General features: G+C 36.4%; 2 protein-coding genes across 4 annotated transcripts in view; one reads left to right on the top strand and one right to left on the bottom strand.

The window, feature by feature from the left end:
- Positions 1–13,332, bottom strand: part of LOC101739626 (dnaJ homolog subfamily C member 13) — a 468,160-nt gene that overhangs the window by 6,492 nt on the left and 448,336 nt on the right. The window lies entirely within an intron of this gene.
- Positions 816–13,332, top strand: part of LOC101745361 (putative phosphatidate phosphatase) — a 156,320-nt gene continuing 143,803 nt past the window's right edge. For both annotated transcript variants that reach the window (XM_062674104.1, XM_004922418.5), the window contains exon 1: positions 816–1,161. In XM_062674104.1, coding sequence (XP_062530088.1) covers positions 1,050–1,161 — 112 coding nt within the window. In that variant the 5' untranslated portion in view covers positions 816–1,049. The remainder of the gene's footprint in view (positions 1,162–13,332) is intronic.

Here is a 13,332-nt window from a genome sequence, read left to right as displayed (position 1 = left end):
TGGGTAGTCGCTACCGATTACGAGCGGCATTTCTTTGTAAAAAATATTCCATTGTTATAAGCTTACATCTCACGTGGAAGATGATATAGTGACAACAATTTATGTTTGTATCGAAACTGGAGGACATTGGAGAATCAAATAAAACTAAATTAGCAACTACATCTCATAGTCTAAGATCCGGCTGCGAAATTAGTAAATGAATAATTTAGACTATCAAAATTTAATTTTTAAGTATTTTTACAACCATGGGAAGTCACTTTTCATCAGGTGCCAATCAAAAATTGCCCGCTAGTATTATTAATTAAAATATAATTAATTTAATTTTAGAAAAACATTTCGTTTATGCCAGCTGAACGTGTTTTTACATACATTGAGCATCCTTGTCCCAATGTTAAATTATGGTCATTTCTGAATTATAAATAGATAGTTTATTTTCTAAATGCAGCGACAAAATTTAGTCAGGCGTAAATATAGATAGCGATATTTACGCCTGACTTTGAAAAGTAGAGTTTCATACATCCTACTGAGATTTTATTGATATTTTAATTGCCTTCAATAATAAATGACAATACGGTTCATTATGGCATGAATATTCACTGTTGTTCATCGACATCAATAACGCCAAGCCGCTGCGCACCGCCCGTGTTGAAGGCAAAATTGCATAATAAATTTTTCAAAATATTGCAACTGCTTAGTTTTGAAAATAATACTAAACAGAAAAGAATCACGTGACACCATTTTGATAAAAAATCGGTACTTAATTCTAATACGAAGCAACTCTTATTCTGCAAATGCGTGGTCGTTGGCATCAGTTAGCATTATACTAAATAGGTAAATAGTCGGTGTTCACGTTCTTCACAATTTTTGACATCTCGTTTTTCGCTCTTGTGTTTCTGAACGAACCGTCAGTACGCGCGCGCATGCGCTCGGTGTTTGACGTAAGGGTGTTATCAAATTATTTTCCAACAACGAATATTTCGTAACATCGATGCAGTGAAAAGTGTTATTTTTATTGTTGTACATTAAACTCTGGACTATTAAGTTTAAAGATGGACAGAACCGAGAGAAAAACGAATTCGCGTAATCATTCAGTCACGATAGATCGAGATTCTAAAATGATACTGCGAAAAATAATACTGGATTTCTTGATACTTTTTTGCGGTAAGCTTAAAATTCTGAATTAAAAATGTAATCTATACGTTTAAATGGTTATTTTAATTACTCTGAATCATTGAAGCTAGACTAAAATAGGGTTATCTAATTTTAAAGTAGGTATTTGATAAAGTTTGATGAAGTTATTGATAAAAATAATTATTAATACTAAATGTGAGTCACGGCTTATATTAGCAAGATGTCAAAAATTTATAAAAAATTGATAACGACTTAGTTAAACACTTTAATTTAAAATATAATATACATACACACTCATCACTTTAAATTTATTATTTTAATACCCCTTGGGTCTGGAAGTTATTTCTTAAAGAAATAAGCAATGCCATTGTACTTTTTTTCTATAATTTTCTGTTATATTATTCTATGTTCACATGAATAAGATAATTAAATACATTAAATATATCAGTGAAATAAAAATATGATATAACAATAACGATAATAAAAGTTTTGCTATGTGTTGATTGGATTCTAAATCATATAACTGTTGTGGTAATTAAATAATCATCTTATGGTCAAGCTCAAAGTGATTTTTGTTAAAATTATTTATTATTAATAATGGCATAGTGATCAGCTTATTTATAAAATTTGAGAAAAACTGAAATATCAAAAAGAAATTAAAACAATATTAACAAATAAAAAACAAATTCAAAATTAATAGTAATTTTTAGGTTCTTTATATAATTTATTTTATTTAATGGCATAAAGTTTGTCTTGACTTCTATTATTGTCGATAGTTTGAGATTATGTAACAAATTAATGTGTATTATTTTTAATCGGTGTCAAAATTACTGATCTTAACTTATAAGATATTTAAAGTGTAATTAGTGCTGTTGACTCTGAATATACTAGAATATATATACTTAACGTCATGAGAGCTCAGCAATTGGGACTAACCCCCAAAAATGAGAAAGTCCCATTCTTTTAAATGATATATTGAAAGAAAAATGCAAATAATTTAAGGTCTCAAATAGTTCTTCCAATTTACAACAATGTAACACATAAATTGATCTATTCAATTATTACTCGCACAAACAATCTTTCAAGTAAACATGAATTTTGTGCGCATTTTCATATGATGCTTCATTACTTTTTGCCATAAATTTATTAATTATTTGTGTAAACTATTTGTTTAGCATATCCACATTTATTCACTTGACCTATAATGGTGCAAAACAAAAATGTGATTTGGAAATTTCAGTGCAATCTACATAAAATGTTGTATCTATGTACTAAATTAACTCTTTCGGTTTTATACTCTAAGACTAAGACTAAGATTTTGATTTCATTTAAATTTCAAAAGTTGTCTGTAATGTTGAATATGGAATCCCTTTGCTTGAGATTATATGGAAAAAGAGTTCTAACCACATTTAAATTTTGTTAATTGTAGACATTAAAATAGATAGAATTGAACATCCCTAAAACATATACTTAGTATTACAGATTAAATAATAATTTTATACAGATTAAAGTCTTAAATTAAATATGTCAAAGACTTTTTTTTATTATCCGAGAGTCGAGTGACATTAAAATCGTCATTAAGTTTTCTGTCGGACTAGAATCGGAACAGGACAATGGGGAGGCCATGAGGTGTCTCGGCAATTATGGCCATAAAATGTCGCTTTACCACCCCAAGCACTGTCTCGACTACCTGCCATATGACCCTGTTTCATTGACTGCACCCAAATTGTCCCAATAACAAAATCTCATTACACCTCGTGGATTGATAGGGCTACCACGCTTTTATTTTTAATTTATTTAAGAATTCTGCCAAGTGACTGTCATCCCTATATATGCGTCGTATCATATCTATGCGTATATCTATTTCCGATGACGGGCATCTTGTTAACCTATGTACATGAGTATATTTCTTTTTACCAATCGAAAAACAAGACATTTGACAAATATAGAAGAGTACCTTTAAATCATCTGTGTAATATTACATCAATGGTTCTTATACTGTTATCTTCACATATACGGAACCACCGGCTATCTTCGTCAACCACGTGGTGTTTTTTCCCTACGTAATCGCTGGGAGTTTATGGGACTATTCCACCTATTTACGAGTACAGTAATCACTGCCCTGCTTATTTCATCCGTGAAGCAGCTATCCGTTTCGGCCCGAAATGTAGGCAAGCTGTTGTATTCTACAAATGAGACCCAGACCTCATGAGTGACGCAATTTATGTTTTGATGTCTATGGGCATCGGTAACCACTCAACACCAGGTGGATCGATCCTCGTTCACCTCTACAATACTTATTAACAAATAAGACTGTCTAACTATAAAAATACGACCATTAAAAGCTGAAGGCAGGAAAGTGAACAATAACTACAGTATGATTTGTTTCAAGGTTGCGTGACTTTTAATAATTTCATGAATATGTAACTCGTTTATGTGTCAATACGTTCGCGTGAGCCGCCGTTTGAATAATTAAAACAGTAAGACTATCGTAGAGCAAGGTGACACTACAAAACTGGCATACGTTCGAATTTTTTCTACCTATGCTCGTAATCTCGAAGGGTTATGCCAACGCAACCGGGCGAGTAGGTGAGTTCACGGGGTTCTAACCTGGTGACGTTGCTACCACTAGCAACGCTTCACAGAATCTAAAACCGGACGGGAAACGCGATCTAATGAGAAGATCCGGCGAGAAACTCAGTAGGCTATGTCTGAGTGTGGTACGTTCTGTCACGACCTATGCAAGCTTAGTGTTCGCTCACGCGGCCCGTACCCACATTAACTCTCTCCAGATCATCCAATTCTATTTCTGCAGGATACCCGCAGGAGCACCGTGGTATCTGACATTAATTTTTATATCGTTTCGTTCACATATAGAAGTGTTAGTCTTTATATTGAAAATTAAAAGGCTCGAATTATGTGTTCGACTTTCAATGAGCAAGTTATTTACGCAACTGTCTCTTATGAAATTAAACAATGTAAATACATTGCTAGCGGGCTCCCAGCCGTGACTATTCGTGTAGCACACTTCGCGCTGCTGACGATGAGTTTGAGAAAAACTGAAAACATTTTTGTACGTTTCCAGACTTTTCCTTTGAGGGCCTTAAGGATTTTGACTGACTCGCTGGGGCAGAGATAACCATTTGTTCCCAGTTATTTATATATTCATAATATAGCTTTAAATACTTATTTTGGAACGAAGTTCCTTATGGGACGATGCGGAGGGGTACCCTAACCGGGAAAAAACGTCCGTAACGTAAGATTTTTATTAGTAATGCACACAGTGTACGACTTAACTTTGTAATAACGTACAAAAAATAACATATTTTTTTATCATTCATTGACCACGATCTCAGAGCGTTCGTTTGCGCAATACACTAACTCTTATGCAAACAACCGTGAATGAAGTGTACCACAATAAGTTCGCACGTTACCGAATGACCGTGGGTTGTTGCGAAAGCTCCAGTTAATTTTTTTTATAGCTCGAATAGAACTTAAAATTAATATTTTTATAATAAGGAACTTCGTTCCTATCAGGTGTCCCACGACACCACACATCTTTTTTTGCAATTTCAACTCGTCATTTTTTACGCCTACCTTCCAAATTTCGTCTATAATAACTTATCGAGACAATAGAGTCAGAGGCAGATATTGACGAATACCTTTTTACCTGCAGACTTAGAACTGAAAATGTCTAAAATTATAATTCTTAACGTTAGATGAGACGAGTATGTAACTAATATATACTCGAAAGGTATGCTGACGATTACAAATAAAATTGATCATGTTACAATGATTCCGCTATTCCACCTACTGAACTCGATCCTGGTCATCTACAAAGAAATTTAATCTATAACTTGACACGATGATCCCTTTTATGTTCCGAACGACAGTAGTTTGATTACGTATCACTTTCAAAGAGTAATTATTCTTTATTATTATTGTATTAAAAAGACACGTGCTTCTCGGATACCGTCAGAGACAACGACGTGTTTTTTTGAAAAAATATACTGTCTGGCAAAGAGACCTTTAAGTCAACTAGGGCGCGAATGCTTCTACGCGCGAATTGACACATTCAAACCAAGACAAATATTCTCCTAAAAACCAAACGGTTGATAAAATTTATAGAAATTTTCATCTAATTATCACCAAGAAAAAAAATGAAATTCGACTGATAATTACAGCAAGATGTTAATCAATTATCCAAACGATCTGTATGCCAGCTATTAGTGTAACAGCGTATTAACCTGGAACTTAACAGAATGTAATGGTTAGTCTACATAAATGTACGGACAGCAAATCAAATAGTTGGCACATCCGATGGATCGTCAAAACATTTAAATAACTCCCTTCTATCCTCATCGGCGCAGGATGTGAACCGCGGGACGAGACATCAACTAAAGTGGCAGGTAATTGGCCGCCTGTCAAAACAACCGACGCGCTCCCGCGACCTGTCGGATTATGAGTATCCGTTAAAGAGGCTTCGCTTCGTACCGGCCGATTATAAACCCCTAACCGTCCCGTGACTTGACGAGGATTCGTTTTTTTTTTATTGCTTAGATGAGTGGACGAGCTCACAGCCCACCTGGTGTTAAGTGGTTACTGGAGCCCATAGACATCCACAACGTAAATGCGCCACCCACCTTGAGATATAAGTTCTAAGGTCTCAAGTATAGTTACAACGGCTGCCCCACCCTTCAAACCGAAACGCATTACTGCTTCACGGCAGAAAATAGGCAGGGTGGTGGTACCCACCCTCGCGGACTCTCAAGAGGTCCTACCACCAGTAATTACGCAAATTATAATTTTGCGGGTTTCATTTTTATTACACGATTTCTTCACGTTTCTGATATCTTCAAAAGTCTTTTTCATTTTAGTGCACTTAAAACGGACACGGATGTTTTTAATGCGTTCGTAAAATCGGTATTTTAATTTTGATTGACAGCGTGAATATTATCTCCACTCAATCTCACCGTATATCACGGGTGAGAACTGTTTCGGGTAACGCCTTAATCCTCTTCTATGCTTCTAGTTGATAGCAATTTTCATAGTACCGACTAATTCAGAATATTTAAATTCCATAATAGATCAACAAATAGTATACTAATGAAGCGTGTACTAATAAAAACCCCTGTATTAATTTAATTAAATAAACGTAATCTCCACTCTGATAAATATGATATCTAAAATACTAGATTTAAATGATCTTATATGATAATGAAATATGTCTGTTTATTATTTTTTATCACTTACTTACTGGTGGTAGGACCTCTTGTATGTCCGCACGGGTAGGTACCATCACCCTGCCTATTTCTGCCGTGAAGCAGTAATGCGTTTCGGTTTGAAGGGTGGGGCAGCCGTTGTAACTATACTTGAGACCTTAGAACTCAAATCTCAAGGTGGTTATCTATGGGCTACGGTAACCACTTAACACCAGGTGGACTGTGAGCTCGTCCATCCACCTAAGTAATAAAAAATAAAAATCGTGTACTTCTCCTTCTCCCTAAATCTTACTGACAATGATGTTCTGGCGAGATCAATGGTTCGTGTCTGAAGAGCGGGAAAACTGAGATATCTATGCAAATTAAACTTCGATCTATGCCTCAACATGAGAGAAGGCGCTTCGAGGTTGACTGGTGTCTATGAGCTCCGACGACTGTTCAATATCGGGATGTCACTTGGCCTAATAAACAAATTTGAAAAGTTACGGTTATAATAACTGGGAACAAATCAAGTAAGGTCATGCGGCCCCAATTTAGGATTCCCTGTGTTATAGGTACCAGAGATTGATAAACATACTTTTATACTAGCGACCCGCCCTCGCTTCGCTTCGGAAACATTAAAACACACATGAAACATTATTAATATATAATCCTATTAATATTATAAATGCGAAAGTTTGTAAGAATGTGTGGATGTATCTTTGTTACTCTTTCACGCAAAAACTATTGGATTGATAATGATGAAACTTTACAATAATATAGCTAATAAATCAGAATAACACATAGGATATAATTTATAAAGATATGTTGTGAATTACCCAAAATATAACGACAAGTGTCAAGTGAGTAGGAAAAAAATCTGTTATCATATTTTCATAATCAATAATAAATTACAGTTCCCGTAGCGAAGCGAAGGCCGGTCGCTAGTGAATAATTATATAAAAGGAACATTAACTATATATCTCTATATATAATAATGAATTGTTGTTCGTTAGTCTCGCTAAAACTCGAGAACGGCTGGACCGATTTGGGTGATTTTGGTCTTGAATTATTCGTGGAAGTCCAGAGAAGGTTTAAAAGGTGAATAAATATGAAAATCCTCGGAATTCAATAAAAATAACAACTTTGTTTTTCCTCTGACGCGTCCCCCGTCGGACGGATTCCTTTTGTTTGTTTTAAGTTTATTTTATACAAAAGTTTAGGTCTTTTATTTGATCTCTTTTCTTTGACCTCTGGATTGAGGGACTACGAAGTCTGCCGGGTCAGCTAGTCAATAATAAATTACAGTTCCCGAAGCGAAGCGCGGGTGGGTTGCTAGTAAATATATAAGAAACATAAACTGTGTATATTAAATAAATATGGTTAATGTTTGTTAAACCACTGTTATATTTACTTACTGCGTACCAGTATACAATGATCTGTCACGCGTGACCTATTCCCTAAAGCGGAAAGCACTTTCTAACTCTATTATAATATCAAGAAGAGCAGAGACAATGCGAAAGTTAATAGTGAGCAATTTCGCGTCCGACGCAGATTTCGGGGTGGGCAATTTGAGGTCTGAGTTGTCAAAACAGTAAAAGCTTAATGATGGGTCTATCGCACTCCACTTATTTCACTTGGACAACGAACAGCTTTCATTTTAGTTTGCAAATCAGTTCAAATTTCTATTTTTGTTATTATTATTATTTTATTGCTTAGATGGGTAGACGAGCTCACAGCCCACCTGGTGTTAAGTGGTTACTGGAACCCATAGACATCTACGACATAAATGCGCCACCCACCTTGAGATATAGTTCTAAGGTCTCAAGTATAGTTATAACGGCTGCCCCATCCTTCAAACCGAAACGCATTACTGCTTCACGGCCGAAATAGGCAGGGCGGTGGTACCTACCCGCGCGTACTCACAAGAGGTCCTAACACCAGTAAAATATTAATACTTTGTGTTATGATAACAAGAATTTTATGGTGGTTGGGTAAGTAAATTAATGTCGTCCACGATCGCGAAGAACGTTGTCAAAAAAAAAAACTGTCATTCTCCTTAGATTCCATACAGGTGTTTTGTTTTAAATTTAAGTTTAAGAAGACTGTACTAATAGTTGAAATTTTTAACCAACGATCTTAAAGTCACTAGAGGAGACCGCATTCCTGCGAGCTTATATCAATTCTAAAAACTAATTCTATTAATCTAATTATTCTTTAAAAAAGTATTAATACTGGTGATAGAAGGTCTTGTGAGTTCGCACGGGTACGTACCACCACTTTGCCTATTTCTACCGCGACGCAGTAATGCATTTCGGTTTAATAGACGGGGCAGCTTTTATACTATAGAACTGAGAAATGGAATTCATCTCTCAAGGTAGGTGGCGGAATTAACGTTGTTGATGTCTATGGGCTCGTTAAACTGTCTAAGCAATAAAAAAAAATTGATATTGATCGGCTGGCACTCGTGATTTCGATTGACGAACATTTGTTAGTGATAAATAAAATGAAATGGATTGATAGTAATGTTTTTCGATGTAGGTCAGATCTGTGTGTGGTCTGTTGTTAATAGTTTGAGATCAAATAATTTGTGCGACTTTTGTACGCTTCACTGACATCATTGATGTGCAGTGCTGTGACATATGAGTCGACTATTATCAAAGCCGGCAATGTGACTTTTGGACAATTATTGGTAAATCAGAAAAACGAATTATTGACTTTGTATTCCATTGGCAGTCACAAAACTCTTCTGAACGACATCTTAGATAAATAACAGGTTAAGTATTAACCTTTATTTAATGCAGATTTTGAACCGTATTCTTTGAAGGAGACGATTATATTCAAATCAATCTGTATTGACATATCAATAATATTTTTTTGTCCAAATGCACAGATTGCCACCTTTGATAATAGACGACTCATATGATCTCTTTATTGTTATTGCAATACAAGTACAGTGGATGCGTTCACGGTCCATCTGATGTTATGTGATTACCAAAGCTCATAGGTTTCAGTGTTCAAGAGTTTCAAGGTTAATATGACACATGAGGTCTAAGTATTAATTTTAGAAAAACTGTTCAAACTTTCGAAGCGAAACGCACCATTGCATCGTGACAGAAATACGTAGGGTTACGATACCTATCCATTCGAGCTTATAATAAAAAATATATATAAAAAATATTATAAAAATCTAAAATAATTAAACAAAATGACCTTTCGAGGTTACCAGCATAGGTAGGAAAAAAATCACATCGGACGCACTCTTTGCGGTAGGCAGCGGCTTGGCTCTGCCCCTAGCATTGCTGGAGTCCATGGGCGACGGTAACCACTCACCATCAGGTGGGCCGTGTGCTCGTCTGCCTACATCATCATCATTATCCTGCCCTTCTCCCAGTCACCGGGGGTCGGCGCAACATGTTTTCTCCTTCCATACTCTTCTATCATATACCATTTCTTCGCTCACTCCCCTCTTACCCATATCGTCTTTCATGCTCGTCTGCCTACAAGGGCAATAAAAAAACAATAAAAAAATATCTCTTCCGCTCATATGCACTAGTAAAAAACGCACTATTTACGTTGCATTCCTCGGTAATTATGAGGTTAAGCGGATTTCGCTGTGAATCCTCGCTCAAAGCCTTTTAAGTGGTCACTTTAATGAGTTTAAGTGGACGCGGCGTCGCAACTAAAAGCCTTTACGCTATCGTTACGTTGCGAACGTGTTGCGTTTACAATAATTAGGAAGCGTATTCCTACTCGAAGTAGTGGAAGACAAAGATTATGAGATTAACAGATGTGCCAAAAGAATTGACCTTTTTTTTAATAAATGAAGCATATTAAATTATAAGGGATCCCTACTCGGGCTTTTCTAGCGCTAGCCCTTCATCATCATCATCATCATCATCATCATCATCATCATCAGCCCACAGTCGTCCGCTGCTGGAATAAGGCCTCTCTCAATCCGCTAGCACTTATCCTTGTTCATATAAGGCAATAAATAACGTCACCGATCATCATGATTTCAAATTATAACAGCATAATTGTGGTTCATACAAATCAGAAATGCGTTATTACTTCACGGTAGAAATAAGTAGGAAGGTGGAGGCTACACTTGCGAAGTGGCGCTTTTTTTTGCTTACCTGTTCAATGGTAGCCTAAGAGGCTTCCAGCTACGTCCGGACCGGTTGGTCAGCTCACGGGCTCAACCAAAGAGAATTTGCTAACACTAGTCGTCCGCAAGAGTAGTGCTTCGCAGAATCTAGCACCGGATCGGAATCGCGACCCACTGAGAAAATCTGGCGACTCAGTGGGCTGTGACTATGGGTTAGTTCGCTCGTTGAAGTTCGACGAGGACGGTGACCGGTGCTTGAGAGGCCTAAAAGCACCGAGAGTGAATCCGGGGGATCCGACACGACATGTTTCGGGCGATGGCGACTTTGCGTTGCCCCGTCGCGATCGGATAAGACTCGTGCTCTGTACGGTACGCAATGACGGCCCTTTTAATTTCACATATCTATGACTACGGTACAATTGTTTACGATCAAATGAGCAATACCTTCGTATTCTATGAAGTCGATCTGAAATACACGATAGAATTATTCTTTTCTGTCGGGCATCAACATTTTGTTTACAACCTGAAGTCAGCATTGTATTCGTTCATAGCTGTTAATGTATTAGTCAAATTTGATGAATACATTCTATGTAGTACTAATGCTATTTATTGGTTATAAAGAAACACTGTTATTCGTCGGGTTTTTACCGCGATTTTCAGTTTTGATTAGGCGCGCTTACGGCGTTGACAGTCCTCAAAGTTTCTGGAAAAATCTGTCGATATCGTATAGGTAATATACCAATATAGGTATATTGGTATAGTACCAATATATCGATCAGGTATATTGGTAACACCCAAAAAACGGACTAGAAGAGGTTGAACATATTTTTCTGTTCCCAACATCCCTATTCTGTCCCATTCTATATTTTATTCTATCCTATCCTACAGTCTAGTCTGTGCGCGATCATGACGTTTGCAACAGCACCGAAATATGTAATGTATCTATTAGTTATCTTATTATACTAGTGGTCGTACGTACAGTATAATTATTAATTAATCGATTTATATGAATGAACATAAAGTTTTAATAATACCTCGATTTCTTAAAACTCCCGTTGAGGTAATTAACATTCACAAGAACTTGTCTATCGTTAATTAAAGTTAAGTAAGATATTAATTAATTAAAATTTCATGTTGTCTAATTAAAAACGAGTTAGCCTTCATTTTTTGTAGTGACAATTAAATGTTGCATTTTTGTTTTAATGCATTTTTTATTTTATTTTGACGGACCAAGACTGTTTGTATGTTTGTTGCTTGAATGAAGGCGAGACTTAATTATGAGAATTAGCGATCATGTAATATCTATATTCTTCAATGTAACACGGAATAACATGTGCTTTCCCAGTTGAATGTGCTCATCTTTAACAAAGCAACGAATACTGCTTATTTGGAGTATATTTAACAGGACTTTAAATTTAATAAATAAATAAATAAACAATTGGAATCAAGAATATCGTCTAATACTTTTCCATATTTAGCGGTAGGCATCGGTTGTGGTTTTGAGAATAGTGATATCCATAAGTTATCATAAACGCTCTCAACTGCCTTCCCCAATCCTAACCATATTGTAGATATTCTAACATTTTAAATATAAACATGATACCAACTTAAGTAATTAATATTCTGAAAAAAAAAAAGTATTATGATTTATATATTATAAACAATTGAGCGACAATAATAACAATAAGCCCGCACTGACCTGCTCGTATACACTTCGATAGAATTTAGCAGTTGCAAATTAAAAAAAAAAAAGATTTAAAAAATTGTAATATATAGTCTAATAGTTATGTAACAAAATGTTACGGTTTATTTACTGATTTTTTTTTATTGCATAGATGGGTGGACCAGCTCACAGCCCACCTGGTGTTAAGTGGTTACTGGAGCCCATAGACATCTACAACGTAAATGCGCCACCCACCTTTAGATATAAGTTCTAAGGTCTCAGTAAAGTTACAACGGCTGCCCCACCTTTCAAACCGAAACACATTACTGCTTCACGGCAGAAATAGTCAGGGTGGTGATACCTACCCGTGCGGACGCACAAGAGGTCCTACTACCAGTAATTAAAAAAAAAATTAAAAAAAATTAATTGTCCGTTCTAGTAATCGAATTTAATCTATGCCGCCCGTGTGTGGCGGTGAGAGGGTTCTAAGCGCGGCGCCTTTGCCGTTCCCACGTGTACAAGCATGCTATTATCAATATTTGTACTATAACTACCTGCATTATCGGTATCCGCACCGCACTAGGTGGCGCAGCTGTTCTTGCGTAACATGCTTGGCTTAGACGCGCGGGGCATGCGGGAATTGACAGTCTGCCAATGTTGGGAGCAGACCGTGGGTCCGAGAATGTTTTAGGGTCCTATAGTTGTATGATTGACCAATCTGTATACGCGTCAATGTACGATATATGTAGAAGTCTTCGTGGCCTAAAGGATAAGAAGACGTTCGATGCATTCGTGTTGAGCGAAGCACCGGTGTTCGAATCCTGCAGGCGGGTACCAATTTTTCCAATGAAATACGTACTTAACAAATGTTCACGATTGACTTCAACGGTGAAGGAATAACATCGTGTAATAAAAATCAAAACCGAAAAATTATAATTTGCGTAATTACTGGTGGTAGGACCTCTTATGAGTCCGCGCGGGTAGGTGCCACCACCCTGCCTATTTCTGCCGTAATGCGTTTCGACTTGAAGGGTCGGGCAGCCGTTGTAACTACTGAGACCTTAGAACATATATCTCAAAATGGGTGGCGCATTTACGTTGTAGATGTCTATGGGCTCCAGTAACCACTTAACACCAGATGGGCTGTGAGCTCGTCGACTCATCTAAGCAATAACAAATTAAATAAAATAAAACAAAAGTTATAATCTAGCTAAGCTAAGCTAATAAAG

This window comes from Bombyx mori, chromosome 19, assembly GCF_030269925.1.
Source record: "Bombyx mori chromosome 19, ASM3026992v2".
NCBI classification, from domain to species: domain Eukaryota; kingdom Metazoa; phylum Arthropoda; class Insecta; order Lepidoptera; family Bombycidae; genus Bombyx; species Bombyx mori.
This window is presented reverse-complemented; position numbering and strand designations above follow the sequence as displayed.